Genomic DNA, 24,000 nt, shown 5'->3' on the forward strand with positions numbered 1-24,000 from the left:
CGGAATTGAACACGGGTCCCTGGCACTGAGAGTGCTAACCACTGCACCACCGTGCCGCCCATAAAAGGTATTTAGTTTGTCAGGGATGTGAATGAGGGTACAAACAAAATTGCTTTATCTCAGGTAAATAACATTACAGCCATGTCATTAAGGCCTGTACCCTTCAGCACCAGCAGCATGTAACATTTTTACCACACATCATATGTGCTTTATAGGAGTATCAGTTAACTTACAGGTTTAAATCGTAGAACAGGTCAATAATACAATTAGGTCACTGTGTGATGGTAGTAATCAGCAAAAATGGACCATAGGTCTTTGAATACCCAAGAGCAATGCGACAGAAAGATCTACTCGTAATGATAGAATGACGAAATGTTCAAATTCAGTCACCTAGCAATTTTTTTATTAATATCTCATGATTTTTAATATTCACATTAACACAACTGTCAAAAATAAATGCAGCACTATAATGCACTACAAATTGAACATTGTGATGCCTTGCACCCGTTTAGATTTGCATATTTATAGGTACTATAAATACTTAAATAAGGAAGAACGTTATCACCTTGAAGGGGGACAAAAAAAAAAACAAGTCTATAAAAAAGTGGTATATGAAAATATTTTTGTCTTGTACAAAACTCCTGCCAATTGCCAACTTGAAAGATTTTACATTCGTGTTTCGGTCCAACACAGTGTCGGGCAAGTCCAATTTGAGGCAAATCTGAAAATATAAATAGATACTACAAAATGCCAGAGTCCACCGCCATTTTGTGGAAAGCTCCTTTTCTGTGGAGTAGCTGCGGTGCAGTGTCAAACTCTACAATCCGGCCCCTGTCCAGAACCATAATCCTGAAAAAACAAAAAGAAAACACTCTGGATTTCAGCAAAATACCCATAAATATTAGCCACAGTAAATGATATTTTATTCCCCCCTGTTAGGAGTGTTGGGCCCTACACTGTTTGCCCATGTCCGTCAGCAGTGTGGACACCAGAACAACATTTCTAGGGCTACCAACATGTCTGAACAGCTGTGTAAAAGCACTGTTTTAGATGATATGGGGAACAGAATTGGGAACATTTTAAAATAATTACTTTGAATACCAATCGAGAACGTTCACACAAGTTTCACCATTAACTCATTCTGCTACAGGCTGTCAGTTCGTAGATTGCAAAGTTCACATACTATGCCACAGCACCCTGCAAAGTGAATCCCAGACTGTTGTGCCTGGAGCATCACACCCAGGGAACCATAAAGCAGCTGGTGCAGCATCAACCTTCCATTTGTTTTATGCCATGAATACCGGATAGGTGTAGCTTCACCTCACTTCAGGCACAGCAAAGCGTCACATTCCTGTTCCTTCTGTTTAGAGGACTCCTCCCACCAGATGGTGGTGTTGCTTCACTTTTGTTCCCATTGTGTTAAAGTAAAACAACAAGACATCATCTGCTGAATCTGAATTGGCCCATGTGCTGGCTTTGTTTCGATCCCATTGCGAAGGCAGAAACCATGGGATTAATCTGGCCGGGCTATTTTACCGTCAACTGTTTTAACTTCTAAGCGGAAGAACAACCGATAAACAGCAGCTCAATAATCAGTTGTGGATGTCTAAAATAGAATAATTTACTACTTATTATGCATGTTGTGGAATAAAGACATTTGATTCCCAAGAGTGAATCATATCTATCAGTGCAATAACCATCAGAATACATCACATTAGGACTTATTTAGGGTACCCAATTATTTTTGTTCCAATTAAGGGGCAATTTAGCGTGGTCCAATCCACCTATCCTGCACATCTTTGGGTTGTGGGGGCGAGACCCACGCAGACACTGGGAGAATGTGCAAACTCCACATGGACACTGACCCAGAGCCGGGATTCGAACCCAGGTCCTCAGCGCCGTGGCTCCAGTGCTAACCACTGCGCCACATGCCGCCCTCTCACTAGGACTTTTGAAAACATATTTACAAGAATAAAATTTTGAGGATTTCACTTAATAATCTTTATTAGTGTCACAAGTAGGCTTACATTAACACCACAATGAAGTTACTGTGAAAAGCCCCTAGCTGCCACATTCCGGCACCTGTTCGGGTACACAGAGGGAGAATTCAGAATGTCCAATTCACCCAACAGCACGTCTTTCGGGACTTGTGGGAGGAAACCGGAGCACCCATGCAGACACGGGGAGAACATGCAGGCTCCTCACAGACAGTGACCCAAGCCGGGAATCATACCTGGGACCCTGGCACTGTGAAGCATCAGTGCTAACCATTGTGCTACCGTGCCACCCCACTGCTCAAAGAACACTTTTTTATCCTGCAAGCTTGTTCACGTGCTTTTGCAATGACACTTTGTCAATTATTAAATAGATTTGCCAAAGTTTCCCAAATCTACCCCACAGAGGAAGCACGTGCCAGATTCCATAACCTTCCATTGGCGGCCACTGAGACTGGAACTTGCTTCCAGGAGAATTGGAAGTATGAATCAGCACATTGCTACCCACGTTATAAAAAAGTCAGCTGAATTCAAAGGGCTCAGTTATGCACTGTTATCTTTGTTGATTCATTCAAATAATTGGATAATTCCAGCAATATAAAAACTGACTTCTAATAATCAGGAGTCAACTGCATCTCCCTTGATTTTAACCCAAGTTCACCTGGCGCAAACAGAGCATGTAGGGAGCTAAAACTAGCCCGGGGATAGACCTCACCATCCCTCAGGCTTCAATAATAACCTGTTGTTCTCAGCAACCGAGGAGGACACACAACAGAGGAGCCAACAGAGTCCTTATTTAAATATGCAGATTGGAATCCAATGATGTGATTGCAGCAAAGTTGCAAAAGATGGCCAAGGACCGACTGGACAAATCCTATCGGATTGTACATGCACAGGCTAAAGCGTTTGTTAAATTTCCTGCCTTTGACATCAGACAACATGGACGCAATTATCCAACAAACTCCAGAGAGATGAGATGAATCACAGATTTCAAGCTGAACGTTATATTTACCGTGTATAATCAATAATGGTTTTGAGACGATGTGCTATTGTGAGAACCGTACATTCAGCAAACTGGTTTCTTATTGTTGACTGGATGAGCTCGTCTGTTTCTAGATCCACAGCAGCTGTAGCTTCATCAAGAACTAGTATTTTAGATTTCCTAAGAAGAGCCCGTGCTAAACAGAGCAGCTGGCGCTGTCCAACACTGAAATCACAAAACAGTTCATCTCTTACTTCATTCTTTTTTCCATGCAGTGCCGCGCTGTGATCCATATTCAGAATTTAAAATAAGCTACGCCTTTCTGACCAAAATTATTTTTTTTGGCTCGAGTTTAAAATACTTGGTAGGGAAGATTTAAAAACGCCAACAGAGATGGTGGAGAATTTCCTGAAACTTTTTCCCGGTCATCCACTGCAACTTCAGCCCAAGAGTTGCAAAAAAAAAACAAACAACTTTTAGATCAAATCGATTCAGCACATTGACATTGGTGGAATGGTGGAGGAAACAAATTACCAATTTATTCGGTTCCCTCAAAGTGGACAGGCATGTATCTATTATGTGCCATGAAACACAATACAGAGTGATGTATATCATGGCAATTTCTCCATTTTATTGATGTACGGCTTCAGGGGAGGGGGAAGAGTGTAATCACCCCAGATTAGTTTCCCAATCCAACCTTCTGCTGTTGTTCTTTAAGAGTCAGGAGAGATCAGGCATTTGGATTATGTACATTTAATCACAAAAAAAACTGGAAGCTGCGCATTAATACACAGGGTTCGGTTCTTTGCAGACAGAAAGAACATGTATACACATTGCGCCTTTTTTAGCTGAACATAATAAGTGACAGTCATTTGCTGATTCATTCCCCAGTGCAATGCATTGACCAATCAGGGTAAAGCTGCCTGGTTTAAATTTCAAACAATGCTTGGCAGTTATCAGCAACTGGTGCATTCTCCATAGCCACGTTTCTAGCAACTGGATACTTCTACCAATCGGAGTGCAATCAGCTCTCTCCTCTCTTACATTAATGATCTGAAAGGAGAAACTGAAGGCACTGTTGCTAAGTTTGCAGATGATACAAACATCTGTCGAGGGACAGGTAGTATTGAGGAAGCAAGGGGACTGCAGAAGGACTTGGACAAGCTAGGAGAGTGGGCAATGAAGTGGCAGATGAAATACAATGTGGAAAAGTGTGAGGTTATGCACTTTGGAAGGAGGAATTTAGGCAAAGACTATTTTCTTATTGGGGAAATGCTTCGGAAAGCAGAAGCATAAAGGGATTTGGGAGTACTTGTTCACGATTCTCTTAAGGTTATTAAAACAAAAAATTTAGTGCACCCAATTCATTTTTCCCAATTAAGGGGCAATTTAGTATGGCCAATCCACCTAACCTGCACATCTTTGGGTTGTGGGGCGAAACCCACACAAACATGTGCAAACTCTACACGAACAGTGACCCAGAGCTGGGATCAAACCTGGGACCTCTGTGCGAGGCAGCAGTGCTAACCACTGCGTCACCGTGCTGCCCCTTGATTCTCTTAAGGTTAATGTGCAGGTTCAGTCGGCAGTTAGGAAGGCAAATGCAAGGTTAGCATTCATGTCAAGAGGGCTAGAATACAAAAACAGGGATGTACTTCTGAGGCTGTACAAGGCTCTGATCAGACACCATTTGGAGTATTGTGAGCAGTTTTGGGCCCGCATCTAAGGAAAGATATGCTGGCCTTGGAAAGGATCCAGAGGAGGTTCGCAAGAATTATCTGGAATGAACAGCTTGTTGTATGAGGAACAGTTGAGGACTCTGGGTCTGTACGCGTTGGAGCTTAGAAGAATGAGGGGGGGGATCTTATTGAAATTTACAGAATACTGCGAGGCCTGGATAGAGTGGACGTGGAGAGGATGTTTCCACTTGTAGGAAAAACCTAAAATCAGAGTTCTTGATTAATAAAGGGGATCAAGGGTTATGTAGAGCAGGCAGGAGAATGGGGGACGAGAAAATATCAGCCATGATTGAATGGAGGAGCAGTGTAATTCTGCTTCTATGTCTTATGATCTAATGGTCTTACAGGACATATGAAAATGAAATGAAAATTACTTATTGACACGAGTAGGCTTCAATGAAGTTACTGTGAAAAGCCCCTAGTCGCCACATTCCGGCGCCTGTTCGGGGAGGCTGGTACGGGAATTGAACCATGCTGCTGGTCTGCCTTAAAAGCCAGCGATGTAGCCCAGTGTGCTAAACCAGCCTACTTCCCCTTTGTCTTGGTTTTCTTGTCCGGGATGTGTGCAAGATGAAAAGCATCAACATCTCCTCTCTTAGCAATCATCAAAAAGTACAACAGCTTGCCTATAAAGAATTTTGCAGCTGAATTTTATAAACAAGACTTAAAACAGTGACTATGAACATCACCATGGGCAATCGGCAAAGATACGGACACATTAGAAACAGTACGTTAGTGAGCTTTTATGTCACATCTTCAAGCATAACATAATGTTGAGTTTGTTTAACAATAATAATAATCTTTATTACTGTCACAAGTAGGCTTCACTGCAAATAAGTTACTGTGAAAAGCCCCTAGTCGCCACATTCTGGCACCTGTTCGGGTACACGGAGGGAGAATTCAGAATGACCAATTCACCTAACAAGCACGTCTTGTGGGAGGAAACCGGAGCACCCGGAGGAAACCCACGCAGACACGGTGAGAACGTGCAGACTCCGCACAGACAGTGACCCAAGCCGGGAATCGAACCCGGGGTCAGTGGAGCTGTGAAGCAACAGTGCTAACCACTATACTACCATGCGCGCAACTTGGGAGTTAAACCCGGAATCACTTTACAATTTGCAAAATTTTATTTTATTTTTTTTAAAAAGGAACTGGACTCGGTGATGCAAACTTATTTTAAAAAACAAATACAAGAAATCAGAAGTGGCTACCAAACAATCAAAACCTGTTCTACCGTTATTACATTATCACCAGATTTTCCACAGGATTTAACAAATTGGATTTATAAATTGAAGTCTAGTTGCTTGGTTTCAGGAAAGATCAAAAAGGTACATGTTTTATTCAGCTGCATTCGCTTAATAAACTGTCTCATTCAAAACAATTTGGGCAGAATTAATTTATACATTACAATGTTAAAGCACATGTTTGCATTTTACCTGAGATTCTCTCCTCCTTCAGAACATTCATGATTCAATTTGTGAGGAAGACCAGACACAAATGTTTTCAGGTGAGCCAGTTCCAAGGCTTTCCACAAGCCTGCATCAGAGTACTGATCAAAGGGATCCAAATTCATCCGAAGTGAACCAGAGAACAATACTGGGTCCTAATTAATTAAGTTCATATTACACTTGATCAGTTGTTAAGACTTACAGTATTATACTCTGTAGATCAGACACACAAAAATATAATTACACTTCAAATAAAATCAGACTGCATTTCGTACATACCTGAGGTATAATAGTAATCTGAAACCTGAGATCATGAAGGCCTATTTTTGCAATGTCAATTCCATCAATATAGATTTGTCCTTCAGCAGGTTCAATTATTCGAAACAGGCCAAGGGCAAAAGAAGATTTTCCTGCTCCTGTCCTTCCAACTATTCCAATCTATGGAAGAAAAGGTACAAGATTTCCGAGGAAATTTAAAAAACACAAAAATCTTCTGTTCTCGCTCATGGTTGGGATTTTCCCATGTCGCCGAGGGTGAATAGAGTTTTGGTTGGAACGGCAAATTTTCTGTTGTTGCTTGCAACGCCCCCTCCTCCCCCCCACCCCCCGGACAAGGCTGGAAAATGCCGTCAAACGTATCTACAAATTAATATGATGGTAATTGATACGGACATGTAATCGGTCATGATGCACATTGTAACTCTACTCATCAAGCTGCAGACATCTTCTGCAAAATTGTCCCAAAACCTAACCATTTTCAGCAGGATGTACACTAAAGTTTCATTAATGCAAAGTAGAAATTGACACAATTTTGCATGATTCAAGGAATATTTAGGTGTTAAAAAATGAACAGTGGAGTGAAATCAATAATCATAAAATCTGGAGTAGCCCATTCTGCAATAATGTCTACAGTCAATAACCTTTATAAGCATGTGCACCAACTTTTGTACCTTTTGTACTGGTCATCAGAGTTCTACCACTGACCTTTTCGCCTCCGTTTATGGATACAGTTATGTCCTTCAGGGCAAAGTCAAGATCTTCTCTATACCGTAATGCATAGTTCACAAATTCGACCTTTCCTTCCGAAGGCCAAGTTTTAGGTGGTCGATTGTTGTGAATAACCCAACGTGCCTATGTGGGATTTTTTTTTAAAAGTCGGAATTGTAACAATTTCCAATAAATATAATTGTCAAAATATTCTTACATAATGCATACATACGGCTCTATGTCGAAGCCTTTTATCATCAAATTTTTGGTGAAATAAGTGGAAGACAATATGGCTCAAAATGTTTTTTATTAATCACTTTCTCTCAAGTCGCTGAATAAAGTTTGTGAAGTTTTTCAGTTTTGCAATAAAATAGTAATTGCAGCAATTAATGCCATCAAGGAGGTTTCTGCTAAAAAGCATTCTGAGGTGTACTTGAGATGTACAAATAATATAAACGTCGGGTCAGGGGACATCCCGATTGCTGCCTGGTAGGGACTGGCCAGAAGCAGCTGAGGTATGTATACAAACCTTCCTCCTGTTTGTGCTGCCTGTGGGACAGAGCAGAGCAGGCGCCATTCGAGCAGCATTTGTACCTCTTTCTCCCTCTCTCCCCTCAACCTCAAGGAAATTTCCAAGCCCCAAACCCTCCACCTGCTGACTGAGAGAATCCAAAGCACTCCTCCAGTCAGCAGGCTCAATTTCTCTGCTAACCCTCCACTCACTTACTGAGGTCGGGGAAGCCATTCCAACAGATACATACCTGCAACATTTTTTTCTCAAATATTAATTTATGGGATGTGGATGTCGCTGAGCCAACATGGATTTCCCATCCCCTGGTTGCCCTTCAGAGGGTGGTGAGCTAGCTTCTTGGAACTGCTGTAGTCCCGGAAGTGTGTGCACCCATAGTGCTGTTAGGGAGGGAGACCCAAAAACTAATCGCCTGCAGCCAAGATCTGAGCAGCCACTCAACGCCCAGGCAATGAATCTGGTCAGTGAGCAGGACTCCAGGAACTGTGGTCCTGCCATTAGTGTTTGCAGGGCACCCATGCCCCGCCCCATCAATCTAAACAGGTGAGGGACCCAGGCTTATGTAAACAATCTGAATTCTATACATTTAATATTTTGACACCTTGGTGTGCAAAACGAGTTTCGTGTTCCAAACCAAAGACCTGCAATTGCAGAGGACAGATCGGCTTTATTTCAGAGTTTGAATCTTACCTCTTTGGAAGTGACGGAATACTCTTGCACTCTTTCCACTGCAACAATATTGGTTTCTACCTCAGAAGTCATGCGCACCAGCCAGTTTAATGTTGATGTTATCTAAACAACAACGAGACATTCTTAGGGACAGAGTAGAGCATTCAGTCTATTGACCCTGTTTACCATTTCAATTTGTCAATGGCTGATCTGAACCAATCATTTACATCCTGTGATCATTTTGCTCTACAAAAATCTAGCTCGGTCTTGATCTGGGGAACGGGGTGGGGGGGGGCACCCATCTGTTTAATTGTCAAATGATAAATCTGATGGAAATTGCTTCAAAAAGTAAAAGTTAGAATCTACAATTTATTTATTTAAAAGATGTACATGAATCAAACTAAACACAATCTAATATGGAGGCCATATGTAACGCAACAAAATATTTTCCAACACTTTGCTCACAATCTAATTGCAAGACAAAAGTCATGCAATCTGTCCCATTTGCCAAGTGAGATGATCTCTCGAGATATTCTTGTTACTGAAAGCTATCATGTGACATTGAGTTGGTTACTTTAACAAAAAGGTCCATTGGAATAGTTGTACTTTGCTTCAGGGCAGGAAAGTATTTTTCACTTTCACTTACAACTCCAAAAAGAGGTATATTTTTAAAAATCCACAACTCCATTAGATTGCATCAGTGCAACAGCAGAGACTGGGCCTCACCCCTACAAAGCTTTTCCACCATCTAGAAATCTCAATACAAAAGCAGAATAGAATTGTCCCTGCACCTTGCCTGTTCAGCAGCCCCACCATGGTGCTCAAAAGGCTGGGCACCATTCAGGAAAGTGCAGCTTGCTCAATTGGCACCTGTCAACAGGCCCATTATTCTCCTCTTTCACTGGTATACCCTGGCCGCAGCAACTTGCCATGGTTACATTGCCAGCAACCTCCACCAGCAAGGACAAGAGCAGCAATGATGTGGGGACACCAGTCACACCACCACCTTAAGCCAATTAGAAGAAATGGACAGCAAATGTGGGCTTGCCAGCAGCAACAAGGTAAAATGAAATAAAAACACAAAACGTACAGCTGGTTAAACTGATCAGCATAAAAGGGTAGAGAAATTTAAAACTTTTTATTCATTCAGCAGGTGTAGAGTGGTTGCCTGGGTCAGCATTTATTGCTCATTCTGGATAGCTCTCGAGAAGGTGGTGATGAGCCGTCTTCTTGAACCGCTGCAGTCTGTGTGATGCAGGTACACCAACTGTGCTGTTAGGGAGGGAATTCTGGGATTTTGACCCAGAGACGGTGAAGGAACGGAGATATATTTCCAAGTCAGGATGGTGAGTAGCTGGCAGGGAACCTCCAGGTGGGGTTCCAATATGTTTGCGGCCATTGTCCTTCAAGGTTCTAGAGGTCACAGGTTTGGAATATGCTTTCAAAGGAGAGTTGATGCATTGCATCTTGTATTTGGTGTCAATGAAGAGGGCTGCTTTGTCCTGGATGGCGTCGAGCTTCGTCAGTGTCGTTGGGAGCTGCACTCATCCAGTCCAGCGGACAGTATACCACCACACTCTTGACTTCACCCCTGGAGATTGTGGACAGATTTTGGAGAAATCAGAAGAGGAGTTACACTCCGCAGAATTCCCAATCTCAGGCATGCCCTTGTCGCCACAATATTTGTATGGTTGGTCCAGTTCAGTTTCTGGTCAATGGTAGCCCCCAGGATGTTGATACTGGGGGATTCAGCAATGATAATGCCATTGAAAGTCAAGGCGAGGTGACGAGGTTCATTCTTGTTGGAGACGGTCATTGCCGCACGACTGTAACTTGCCACTCATCAGTGCAAGCCTGGGTATTGTTCAGGTGTTGCTGCATGTGGACACAGACCGCTTCAGCATCTGAGTCATCACAAATGGTGCTGAACATTGCACGAACCTTATGATGGAGGGAAGGTCATTGATGAAACAGCTGAAGATGATTAGGCTGAGGATAGAACCCGGAGGAACCTCTGCAACAATGTCCTGGGATTTACTTCCAACAACCATAACCATCTTCCTTTGCCCTAGGTACGACTCCAACCAGTGGAGAGAGTGTGTTCTCCCGGATTCACATTGACTTCAGTTTTACTCGAGCTCCTTGATGCCTCACTCACCCAAGTGCTGCCTTGAGGGTTAGCACAATTGCTTCACAGTTCCAGGGTCCCAGGTTCAATTCCTGGCTTGGGTCACTGTCTGTGCGGAGTCTGCACGTTCTCCCAGTGTCTGCGTGGGTTTCCTCCGGGTGCTCCGGTTTCCTCCCACAATCCAAAGATGTTCAGGTTAGGTGGATTGGCCATGCTAAATTGCCCTTCGTGTCCAAAAAAAAGGGTTAGGTCGGGTTACGGGAATAGGGTGGAGGCTTAGGCAGGGTGCTCTTTCCAACGGCCGGTGCAGACTCGATGGGCCGAATGGCCTTCTTCTGCACTGTAAATTCTGTCATTCTATGATGTCAACGGCAGTCACTGCTCTAGTTCTATAACTTTTATGTAAACAGGAACAGACTATGATTACTGAAGAAAATATGTCAGCTACAATGCAGTTCAATTGAGTAATGGTATAAATATTTAAAATCATAAATGTATTTCTCCATACCTGCAGGGCATATGATATGGACAACCCAACAATCCCTGGACTGACTGCATCTCTGTAAGCCACTGCAAACAGGGCAGCAAAAAGTACGATACAATTGCCAACAAACTCCAGCCTGACAGCCAACCACCTGGTGGGATGTTAACAAGATAAAGGAAATAGTAAATCTAATGATTGTGCAATTGATCAAACTAGCTCTCCTGCTCCCGCGAGTGATTTGGAGCATTCTACATTAAATCTGGTTTGACGGTCAAGACTAATTGAACTCGCGCATTCACGTGAATCCCACTTTTTAGACCTTCTACATTTCCTTAATAGCGATGCAAAATTACTCAAATGTATTAGTGCAGGAACATTGTGGCCAGAATTTTCCAGCCATTGGGATTCCCTGTTCCTGCCGGCAGCGCACCCCCGCCCTCGGGGTTCCGGACGGCGTGGAGTGGCTTTAATGGGAAATCCCGTTGACAAGCGCCAGGAGTAGTGAATCGCGCCGCCAGCGAATGGCGCACCATCGAGAAACATGTGGCTGTGGGACTGGAGAAGCCAGCCCTGGATTAAATTACCTGTTGGCAACAATACTGGGGTAATAAGCTTTCTGGTTTTCGTCCACCCTGGAGTCATTCTGGTATATAAAACGGTCTTCCTCTCCAAAAGCTCGGATAGTACTGACACCAAGCAGGGTTTCGTTGAAGTTTGAAAATATGGGTGATCTGCTGGCTGATTCTAACCTTTTCAACTGACGTGAGGTAGCCACATAGTATCTCTAAAGATAGAAAAAGGCATCACTGAGTTAAAATATAATTGTTGCCTCAAAAATAAAAACAAGAATAATTTTTGTTTTAATTAAACAAAATTGGTCACATCTCTACCACAAACCCTCAATCTAGATTTGCCACAGGAAGTAATGCCCATGTCCGCTCCTTTAAATCTGACTTAACAGCAAACTTTCCTTCCCCACTGCTTCCCATCATATCTTGAAAAAAAATGAAATGAAAATCACTTCTTGTCACGAGTAGGCTTCAAATGAAGTTACTGTGAAAAGCCCCTAGTCTCCACATTCCGGCGCCTGTTCGGAGAGGCTGGTATGGGAATTAAGCCCACGCTGCTGGCCTGCCATGGCCTGCTCTAAAAGCCAGCGATTTAGTCCTGTGCTAAACCAGCCCCATCTTCACTTCCGGTTCACGAGAGCTACAGCAGTACAACAGACTCATTGGTAAACGGTCAGTTTTAGAAAACAATTGTGCACATGATGGCTATAGTACAAATCCAGATTGCATTATTTGAATTGAGCATTGTGAAGTAAAAAGAGGAAAAGCAGTAGGTCATTCAGCCCTGTATCTTCATTCTGATTAGATTTATATTTTATCCCCATTTAGGATGTTATCGATGGTTAGCTGCCATTTGCTAAGAGTGAAATTTCTTTGAAGATCAACATTTGTTTCCAGAGTGTCTCCCTGATCTAATGTGGACTCACTACTCCAAAAGTACTGTACCCCGAGAGGGGCTACAGAATAGGAGGGTGGTACTGGAGGCCTCCAACACCTGCCTTGCAGAAAGATCAAGTCAAAAACTTCTAATGGGGAACTGCAGCTATTTGCCTCTCTACCCAATTGCATTTTCCTTTCAGATTCCCAATACTTTCACACAATGTTATTGCTAGTACTGCCTCCAATAAACAAAGGGAAATCAAAGCCCATATCTAATTGGCAGCCTTCCAGACCAAATTCAGACGGACGAAGGAGAAAGACAATAATTAGAAAACCCAACATGCACATATTTACATCCGGGCGTTAAAAGCCCCCAACTGTTTTCAGCTCAATACCTGAATGTGATGCAAACTTGTTGGGCTTTAGTCTCTTAGCTAATAAAATCTGAGGTGCTGAAGGATCTTTAGGATGTTCATAATGGGATATTAGTTTTTGTCTCTGTGTACGAGAGCCAGTCTGCCTAAACCCTGGCTGTACGGTCACAATAACGTGTCATGTCCATGTGGAATATTAATCTTTATTTCATTGGATAGTCAGACATATATTGAAACGTTTAAAATAAATTTTCCTAAGCAAGGACAGACTTAAAAATGGATGAAGTCATCTGGCCTACAGATTGGCCAAGTCTGGAAACGTCAGATGGTGAATTTGCCGGGAGGCACGGTTATAGGCAGTTACCCTGATGAACTTCATGACTGTCATTGTCTAAACTCTTTACAAAACATCGGACCAAGGACCTCTAGACCTTCTGACCCCAGAAACTACCAGCAAAATAAAAGGACCAGCACAACTTATGCAAGGAGGGTGCTACCTGCAAATAAAATCCAAGCCAGTTGAAGTCAAAACCAAACGCTGTTGACATCGATCCACATCACAAACCAGCCGTCCAGCGTAAGTTAATTGGCATCACTTTTGAAACCCAATAAAATTTCTCTATGTGATCTCTGCAATTATTGAGCATTCGAAAAAGCTAAAAATGCCTTTCGAATTTATCCGGTATTCTTGAGATATTGTAAAACATTTAAAATATCCACACCATATTTTTGCATTTTTAATTTTTTTAAGTTACAGCAGTATTGTTGGAATTACCAAAGAGGAAAGTCATCCTCTCTTTAAACCAGATGGGAGACGAGTAGCTGAGCCAAATAACCAGAGTAACTTGTACATGAGGTTTAAAAATTTAGAATTTAATCAGGTTTAAAACAAGAGAAGAGGAGGAATCACTTCTCTCAAAGGGTCGTTAATCTGTTGAATTCACTCCCCCGAGAGTGGAGTGGGTGCCGGGACATGGAGTGCGGGCAGGAAAGTGGAGTTGAGGCAGCGATGGGATCAGCCATGATTGTATTGAATGGCGGAGTGGGTTTGAGATCGGAATTGCTCAATCCTGCTCCTAGGTTACCATTAAACGAACTAATAACATGAACCTGAATTCCTAATTGTTTTCACTGCCTTGTATTCCAAACAGAAGAGCAAAACTGGTGGTTTCCCTTTGAATTTTTGTAATGTATATTGGGAGGATTTTCAAAGTGTACCAATCTTGAAAAGATTAATTAATTTTCATTTGAATAAGATTGTGAAATTAATTATTCATGCATTAAATGGAGTGCTTCAAAAAAGAAAAATAAATCACTGGATTTATCATTTATCAGGATGACCAAGGCGATTGTTAGAATCAAAGTATTTTTGTTTTTTTTCTACCTGCTTCAGAAACATGTCTTCCATCTTTATGTCCAGCCTATGAAACCCAAGAATGTGACATACATTAAATATATAACCTCTTACCAATTGCTGCCAATATAATTGGGTAGAATGATACATGATCATGTAATTGCAACTATAATTTCTTCATTAAAAAGATGGCAACGCTTGTTTAAAGTGCGATTATTGCCTTGAGGAAAGTGCCTAATGTACAATCAGCAACAGCCACGAGACCCTTAATGTAATTTAAATGGTAGCATTGCAACAGAATTCCTGATCATAGAGGATGGCATTCTGCCTCTATTTTTCTAATGCAGATTTATTTGGGATGAGTGAGCAGTTAAAATCAGACTCAATTCTTCAAACTGCGCTGTAGAAGACAAGAGTTTATGATCTGAAACTGTATAATAGAAACAAAAGAGAAAATGCTGGAAAATCTCAATAGCTCTGGCAGCATCTGTAGGGAGAGAAAAGAGCTAACATTTTGAGTCCAATGAAGCTTTGACAAAGAGTCATCGGACTCGAAACGTTAGCTCTTATCTCTTCCCACGGATGTTGCCAGACCTGCTGAGATTTTCCAGCATTTTCTCCTTCGTTTCAGAATCCAGCATCCGCAGTAATTTGCTTTTATTAACTGTATAATAGAAGCTATCTGTATTTTTAAATAACCAGCATGCACAGTGCTGGCGTGGAGCTAACATCACTAGATGCCACCTATGGTCAATAGTTAATCTAGTTAGAACTAACTAGTTTTACTCAGAATGTTGTATGTTAAATAACCGGTACCAGCAGAAACAAAACAGCCAATGGTCAAGCCTGACAACCTGCATTGGATGGTGCATACCACTCTTGCTTTTCAATATCCACCAGGTTTGAGAGGCATGCATTAATTAATTAATTGCTAAATTCTTTGCCCCAACTTCAGTAATTTTGGGCAGGCTTTAAAAAAAAAAAAAAATTCTGTTCTCTATTAATATCTATAATAATTAGACTGCCAGCAGGTCTGCTTTGCAGTGGATTTGAGACTGAAAGGCAGTTTGTGATTTGTCACTTCAGAAAATATTTTTACTCATCTGTGATTGCAGACTTAAAACCAAATTTTAGAAAATGATATTGTTGTACTATGGATGGTTGTACGGGGCAGCACGGTGACACAGTGATTAGCACACCTGTCTCATAGAGCCAAGCATCCGGTCTTGGGTGGCTGTGTGGAGTTTGCATGTTCTCCCCGTGTCTGCGTGGATTTCCTCCGGGTGCTCCGGTTTCCTCCCACAGTCCAAAGATGTGCAGGTTAGGTGGCTTGGCCATGATAAAAAAAGGTGTCCAAAAGTTAAGTCAGGTTGCAGGGATTGGACCCAAGTAGGGTCGCCACAGACCTGATTAGCCGAATGGCCTCCTCCTGCACGTAGGGAATCTATGCTTCAATGTCACACTATGCACCAAATTACTTTTTTTGTACTACCAAGAGAGCTAGCATTCCGTGGCTTCAAGACCACAGAGCTGTCATGGAATTCCTTTTGTCTTTCCATTTCCTCTTCTGAGCAGCTCTCACCGACATTGAAACATGTCCACAGTGAATAGATTTGCAGATTCGCAACAAAACTCACATATTCAGTAGCTGCAGAACGTTGTTAAGAGCTCATGGTATGCAGGGAAAGATCCTGGCATGGATAGAGGATTGGCTGAGTGGCAGAATCAGAGAGTGGGGATTAAGGGGCTGGTTTAGCACACTGGGATAAATCGCTGGCTTTGAAAGCAGACCAAGGCAGGCTAGCAGCACGGTTCAATTCCCGTACCAGCCTCCCCGAACAGGCGCCGGAATGTGGCGACTAGGGGCTTTTCACAGTAACTTAATTTGAAGCCTACTTGTGACAATAAGCGATTTTCATTTCATAAAGGGGTCTTTAGGATGGCAGCTGGTGACTAATAGTGTGCATCAGGGGTCTGTGCTGGGACCACACCTTGTTCACAATATACATTAATGATCTGGAGGAAGGTACTGAAGGCACTGTTGCTCAGTTTACAGATGATACAAAGATCTGTCGAGGGACAGGTAGTATTGAGGAAGCAAGGGGGCTGCAGAAGGACTTGGACAAGCTAGGAGAGTGGGCAATGAAGTGGCAAATGAAATACAATGTGTACAAGTGTGAGGTTATGCACTTTGGAAAGAGGAACTTAGGCACAGACTATTTTCTAAAATGGGGAAATGCTTCGGAAAGCAGAAGCACAAAGGGACTTGGGAGCCCTTGTTCACAATTCTCTTAGGGTTAATGTGCAGGTTCAGCCGGCAGTTAAGAAGGCAAATGCAATGTCAGCATTCATGCCAAGAGGGCTAGAATACAAGAGAAGGGATGTCCTTCGGAGGCTGTATAAGGCTCTTGTCAGACCCCATTTGGAGTATTGTGAACAGTTTTGAGCCCCATTTCTAAGGAAGGATGTGTTGGCCTTGAAAAGGGACCAGAGGAGGTTCATAAGAATGATTCCTGGAATGAAGAACTTGTTGTATGAGGAACATTTGAGGACTCTGGGTCTGTACTCATTGGAGTTTAGAAGGACGAGAGGGGATCTTGTTGAAACTCACAGGATGCTGTGAGGCCTGGATAGAGTGGACGTTTCTACTTGTAGGAAAAACTAGAACCAGAGATCACCACCTCAGACTAAAGGGAGGATCCTTTAAAACAGAGATGAGGAGGAATTTCTTCAGCCAGAGTGTGGTGAATCTGCAGAACTCTTTGCCACAGAAACCTGTGGAGGCCAATTCGATGAGTGTCTTTAAGACCGAGACAGATAGGTTCTTGATTAATAAGGGGATAAGGGGTTATTGGGAGAAGGCAGGAGAATGGGGATGAGAAAATATCAGCCATGATTGAATGGCGGAGCAGACTCGATGGGCCAAGTGGCCTAATTCTGCTCCCATGTCTTATAATCTTTTTTTTTTTTAAATTTAGAGTACCCAATTAATTTTTTCCAATTTAGGGACAATTTAGCGTGGCCAGTCTACCTAACATGCACATCTTTGGGTTGTGGGGGCGAAACCCACGCAAACACGGGGAGAATATTCAAACTCCACAAGGACAATGACCCAGAGCCGGGATCGAACCTGGGACCTCGGCGCCATGAGGCTGCAGTGCTAGCCACTGCATCGCCGTGCTGCCCATAGTCTTATTGTTGACCAGAGCACAACAAATAATCTTAAGAGAAAGCATATTTATACCGGTGTAACTGGCAACCAGACAGAAACATGAAATTCTGAATGATCTTGCGAAGAATGATTCCGATAAAAATGTTATTAAGCAGAACTATTTCATTAATACTGACCTGTACAAATATGTAGAGAAATCCCAAGGGTGGAATGATCACAGTAGCCATTGGGGTGGCCACTAAAATCACCGTACAAGAAGCAAGAACATGAAATAGTGATCCCAAGAACATTCTAATCACTACTGGAATCACAGAGTCTATCGTATCGATGTCTTTGGAGAAGCGGTTTACTAAGTTACCACTAGGTGTTCGCTCAAAAAAGCTCATTGGTGACATCAGGATATCAAAAAGCACATGATCATGAAGCCAGCGTGAAGCCGATATCCCTCCGACACTCATCACCGCCGATGCAAAGAGCACAAAAAGACCTGTAAAGGATTATCAAAAGATTCAGTTGCAGATCCCCAAGTAGCAGCAACAAAGATTGTTTAGCCCCTTTAATGTTCAAATGCATCCTACGAGATTTCAGAGATGAAGGAAGAGCCCAATGGAGGACAGGTAGGGCGCGATTCTCCGATCCCCACGCCAGGCCAGAGAATCACCACAACCGCGCCACGACGCTGGCGCGAGATTCTCCAAGGTGTGGCGAATCGGCACCATTTGCGACGGCGTGTTTGACGCTGCGCTGCCCGCTGGAATCGCTGATTCTCCGGCCCAGATGGGCCAAGCGGATACGACAAAGTCCCACCAATGCTGTTCACCCCAGATCACTGCCGGCGGGAACTCTGCGCAAGGGTTGGGGGCGGCCTGCGGGGCGGGGAAAAGCGCTCCTTCACCGGGGGGGGGGGGGGGGGGGGGGGCACGATTGGGGCCCGCCAATCAGGGAGCTGGCCTCTTTCCTCCTCTCTCTTCTTCTTCTCCTCTCTTCTCCCCCCCCCCCCCCCCCCCCCTCCGGGCCTACTTTGCTGCGCGGCCGGCCCCTGAACCCCGACGCCATGTTGAGTTGGGGCCGGCGTGCTGAACAAGTTCCCCGCGCATCCGCAGGTTGGCGCGGCCCAACAGCGCATGCATGGGTTGGCGCGGCGCCCATTTGGCGCCGGAAGGGAGGCTGGAGCGGCGTTAACTGCTCTAGTTGGCCTCCTGCCTGCGGGGGACAGAATCGGCCGTCCCCGTGCCCGTTTCACGCAGTCGTGAAACACGACAGTGTTCACAATGGCGTGAAAACTTTGTCTCCATTTTGGGGAATGGCCATGGGGAGTGGGGTAACCAAACACTTGGTCAAATACATGGATTCTAAAGGAGGCGGAAAAGTTTACGGCAGTGAATTCAGGAATGGGGTCTGGGCAGTTGAAGGCACAAAAAGAAAATGGTATAGAGAAGAGAAGGTGAAATAGGGAAGCTGTAAAGCTAGAGAAAGCTCAGAATGAAGGGAAATATCGATGCTTGGGCTTAGTATAGAGAATTGAGGCATTTGGTACCGAGAGCCAATGTAAATCAGCAAACACAGGTGAAACTCAGGCTGAACCTAATGCAAGATAGGACAGATATCGGAATGTGAAGTTGCTGAAACAAGGAGCATTCAAGGCCTGCTAGCATAGCAGTGGAGTAAATCAAGTCGGAGTAACAAAGGCATGGATAGGGGTTTATGTGACAGATGGGCTGAGTTAGAGGCAGGCAACATTTTGGAGATGGGTTGGCACAGTGGTTAGCACTGCTGTATCACAGCACCAGGGACCTGGGTTCAATCCTGGCCTTGGGTCACTGTCTGTGTGTAGTTTGCATGTTCTCCCAGTGCCTGCATGGGTTTCCTCTGGATGCTCCGGTTTCCTCCCACAGTCCAAAGATGTGCAGGTTAGGCAAATTGGCCATAATAAAAAACTGTCTCTCAAGTGTCCAGTGCAGGTCAGGTGGGGTAACAGGGATAGATGGGGGAGTAGACCTAGGTAGGGTGCTCTTTCAGAGGGTCATTGCAGACTCGATGGGTCGAGCGGCCTCCTTCTGCACTGTCGGGATACTACGATTCCAAGTTGGGCAATATTATCAGGACAGAAACAGGCATGCTTCATGATTGAGAAGATATGGGGTTAGACACTGGGGTTGTCAATGACATGGTTCCTCCTAAGGCAGTGGCCAGGGATGGAGCTTGTAACTGGAGATGAAAACAACTTTGATCGCTAATGAGGTGCAAGTTGCAGTTATCATGGAGGGCAGGCGGGGAGAGGAACACGGGGGAGGAAAGTAATAGAAGCAACTAAATGGAAAGTCCCCTTCTTGATAATAAACAATTCCATGAGCTCCTCACATTTGTTTTCAAGAGGATGGATGGAGGGAGTAAGGGTTTAAGGAAATGGATGTTATTGTAGAATGAAAGCCAGTGGTTACCTTTGCTTTCGAGGATCATCCTAGGGTAGTATGCAGTTTTGGCGAAGGAAAGGAGGATCCAGCAGAACTTGATATGGTTTACCAAAATCTGGCGATGAATGGCAAGCAGGTTGTGTGCCACATATGGCCATGTTCACTTCCCTTAGACGAGAGTGTGTAAAGTCAAGGGTCATGGTCGGGGGAACATTTAGGAGTGAAATAGTGAAAGCCTTCCTCAGGAAAAAGTTGATCAAGAATGGAGCTACGAAGGAGGATACGATTGAGTAAACAAACAGCTGCAGATGTGCCATAAAGGAAGGGAAACCAGAGGTCAGGTGATTGACAGATTTTAAATGTAGTGACAATTGACTTGCAGTGGAGAGGGTGTTGTAGAGGACAGAATGCAGGGGAAGAGTTTTTTTTAAATTTCAGAGTCAAATATGATCTATTTTAATATACTTCTGTTCAACAGATTTGAAGAACATCCATTATTATGATGCCAATTCGAAATATACAAGGCCACATTTGTTACCACTATTTTGGAGCATGTAAAACTGTGCTACTTCTGTAAGTCTTCCAATACCAGGATAACGTCCAACAGGTTTGTTTGGAATCACTAGCTTTAGGAGCAGAGCTCATTCATCAGGCGAGTCACCTGATGAAGGAGCCGCGCTCCGAAAGCTAGTGGTTCCAAACAAACCTGTTGGACTTTAACCTGGTGTCGGAAGACTTCTTACTGTGCCCACCCCAGTCCATCGCCGGCATCTCCACACCATGTTCTACTTCTGGTTTTATCCAAACTAAAGCCAATGACGTCAGCTACCTGCAATAGAAACCCAACATATATGTTACAAATAGAATCCGTGCAAAGAAACTTCTTATAGCAGGCCCAATAATCCACCTGTGGTCCAAATTTCCAGATTGGAACACCTAATTGTCCTCAACATATTTTAAGAACCAGCAACATTTTCATCTTGCTTTATATTAACACTGCAAAGCAAGTTATTTTTACAAACCTTGAATTATTCCAAGTGCGCCATATACTCCTAGTCGGAGTGAAGTATGCTGCTGGGTCCCATTAACAACTGGATCGTCTGTCCATAAACTCAGCCAATAATTAGAAGATAAAGAGGCTATATGTTGGCATAGGTAGAATAGAACAATCCAGAAAGAAATGCAGGTTCCAATTGCCTTGATGTATGACCAGAAAACAGAGAATTTTACCTGAATATTTAAATAAAAATGAAACAAGATCAGAATTACATACAAACAGATCATCAAATAGTGAGAAAATACAAAGCCTTAGAATAAATGCTGCTTACTTCACAACCTTGAGATCAATGGTTTACACCCCAGGCTGACAAATACTTAACCGTACATGAGGAATTTGAAGTTTTTTTCCTTTGTTCCTCTACGAGATGAAAATGCAATATCTCAAACTTCAAGAAAAAAAAATTGTTCCTATTATCACAGCGCAAGCTCAAATCCAATTAAATAAAATTGGCCTGCATATCCCCAGATACACTGCTCAGCACATCGATTTTATTGCCATATATGCCACCCGAAAGCCAATTCAATCTAATCAGACAGATATATGCTTTCCAAGGAGCATTTTGATTTGGAGGAAGGGGGATCATAGCGTACAAAAATAAGGAAATTGATTCTACTTATTAATTCATACGAGTGTCACCAGCAAGGCCAGCATGTACCGCCACCCCCAGTTGCCCTTGTGAAGGCTTGACTTTTATAACAAGATGAAACCATAACGACTGTGTGGTTCCCTTCGAGAAACATTGTAATTGGCAAAATATTCCTCAATCTAGTCTTAGAATGAGTTAAATGATTCAAAGAGGTTCCAAATCTTTTGTTAACTGTCTGAAGGCTTCATTTGGATTACCATCTTATTTACAGTCCTTGATCAACGACGGCACGATCTGTCTGGACTGGACGCAGAACAATACTTTTCACCACCTTGGTACACGTGACAATAAACCCAAACCTAAACGCGATGATTTTATACAAAGTATAATTTGAGAAAATGTCAAACTGGAAAATAAAAGAGAGTGGGACAGCAATAGTGACAGGGGATTCTATCGTTAGGGGAACAGAAAGGAGTCTCTGCAGCTGCAACGTAACATCAGCATGGTGTGTCGCCTCCATGGTGCCAGGATCAAGGATATTGCTGAGCTGTTGGCAAACAACCAGGCTTAGTCCATGTTGGCACCAACGACATAGGCAAGGAAATCAATTAAAAAGCTGGACCTCAAAAAGGTAATAATCTCAGAATTATTCCCAATCTCACCTGCTGACAAACTCAGGAATAGGGGGCTTGAATCTAGATAGAGGTGGGGGGGGGGGGGGGGGGGGGGGGGGGGGCGGTTCTGGAGAGGGGTACGTAGGCTTACAAAGTGAAAGGAGATAGCAGCATTGCAAGGCAGCTATTTAGGTAATGTTACCCAGTGTGTGACAGGAACGGACAGAGCGTACAAACATTTAAAAAAAGCAGCAAATAGGGTCAAAGGGGAAAAATAGTTCAACGGCAAAATTAATGGCTTTTTACTTAAATGCACGTGGCATTCAGCACAAATGAGTGAATTAACAGCACAAAGTGAGGTTAACGGGTATGATCTTATAGCCATTACAGAGACATGGTTACACGGAGATCAAAGCTGGGAGCTATATTCAGGAGTATGTGACTTTCAGGAGGACCAGCTGAAAGGAAAAAGGTGGTGGGGTAACTTGTTAGCACGAGATGGAATAAGCACAATAGCAAGAAATGATCTTTGATTGGAAAATGCAGAATCCATGTGGGTGGAGGGAAGGGAGGAAGACACTGGTGGGAGTAGTCTATAGGCCCAAAACAGTAGCCATACTGTAGGATGGAGAGTAAATCAGGAAACAATAACGGCATGGAAAAAGGGCAATAGGTCATACATTAATCATGGGTGACTTTAATCTTTATGTGGAAGCCATTAATAGCATGCCAAAAATACTAAATAATCAAGGGGCTAAGAAAAAGTGGGAGGGGGGATAAATACAATATCACAAGAGAAAAAAGTATAGGGAATCAAAATAGATAGTCAACATATTTTCCAAAAGGTAGGGGAGTCTAAAACTAGGGGACATAGGTTTAAGGTGAGGGAGAAGAGACACAAAAGGTTCCAAGAGGCCAATGCTTTCCACAGAGGGTGGAGAGTGCCTGGAACGAGCTGCCAGAGGCAGTAGTAGAGGCGGGTACAATTTTGTCTTTTAAAAAGCATTCAGACAGAAAGATGGGTATAGAGGGATATGGGCTAAATGCGGGTAAGTGGGACTAGCTCAGTGGTAAAAACTGGTTGGCATGGACAAGTTGGGCCGAAGGGCCTGTTTCCGTGCTGTAAACATCAATGACTATGACTAAATGGGGCTAAAGATAGATAAATCCCCTGGCCAGGTGGGTTGCATCAGAGGATATTAAAGGAAGTAGGTACAGAGATAGTGGATGCACTGGTAGCAAACTTCCAAGAATTCCTATATTCAGGAAATATCCCAGATAATTGGAAAACTGCCTTATTCAAAGAGGGAGGGAGACAAAACAGAGATCCTATAGGCTTGTGTACTTAATATCGGTCATTGGGAAAATGTTAGAGTCCATTATAAAAAAGGTATAAATAGCAGAGCATTTAGAAATATATAACGCGTATCGTGGGGGAGGGTTTAAACTAGAGTGGCAGCAGAATGGGAACCAGAGTACGGAGACACAAGAGAAGGAAATAAAGATAGAAGTTAAAGACAGAAAAGTAGAAAGGAAAAGGTGAAAGTCAGAGGAAAGAAGGGCTAGTAGCGAACAGGGCCATAGTACAAAATAAGATATTTTTTTTTTTTTTTTTTAAATTACTTTATCAGAGTTACAAAGCCAGAGCTCAGAGTGTGGACAGGGGCAAACCCCTAATCCAGTTCTTCGCCTGCTCCAAAAGCAATTCAAATTGAATCCAATTCAGCAAGACATAACAGATCCAGGCATTACACCTGATCTCACACTCACATTAGCCAAAAGACCGAGCATGCAGCTGTAGAATCAGTTTGGGAGGAGCTAAGCAGCATCAACGGGTGGAAAACATTAGTGGGAGTGGTCTATAGGCCTCCAAATAGTCGTGGTAAAATAGGGGATGGCATTAAACAGAACAACATTAAACAAGAAACTAGACATGCATGCAACAAGGGTGCTACAGTAATCATGGGCTACTTTAATCTGCGTATCTACTGAGCAAACAACATTAGCAAGAGTTA

At 43.2% G+C, this 24,000-nt stretch overlaps 1 protein-coding gene across 4 annotated transcripts in view; it reads right to left on the bottom strand.

Annotated features, from left to right (window-relative positions):
• Positions 1-381: 381 nt before the first annotated feature.
• Positions 382-24,000, bottom strand: part of LOC119978207 (multidrug resistance-associated protein 1-like) — a 99,978-nt gene continuing 76,359 nt past the window's right edge. For all 4 annotated transcript variants that reach the window (XM_038819642.1, XM_038819641.1, XM_038819640.1 and 1 more), the window contains 10 exons: positions 20,748-20,955; positions 17,488-17,798; positions 11,548-11,747; positions 10,988-11,114; positions 8,373-8,474; positions 7,151-7,297; positions 6,446-6,604; positions 6,155-6,321; positions 3,007-3,201; positions 382-849 (listed from right to left, as the gene is read on the bottom strand). In XM_038819642.1, coding sequence (XP_038675570.1) covers positions 741-849; positions 3,007-3,201; positions 6,155-6,321; positions 6,446-6,604; positions 7,151-7,297; positions 8,373-8,474; positions 10,988-11,114; positions 11,548-11,747; positions 17,488-17,798; positions 20,748-20,955 — 1,725 coding nt within the window. In that variant the 3' untranslated portion in view covers positions 382-740. The remainder of the gene's footprint in view (positions 850-3,006; positions 3,202-6,154; positions 6,322-6,445; positions 6,605-7,150; positions 7,298-8,372; positions 8,475-10,987; positions 11,115-11,547; positions 11,748-17,487; positions 17,799-20,747; positions 20,956-24,000) is intronic.

This window comes from Scyliorhinus canicula, chromosome 15 (assembly GCF_902713615.1).
Source record: "Scyliorhinus canicula chromosome 15, sScyCan1.1, whole genome shotgun sequence".
NCBI lineage: Eukaryota > Metazoa > Chordata > Chondrichthyes > Carcharhiniformes > Scyliorhinidae > Scyliorhinus > Scyliorhinus canicula.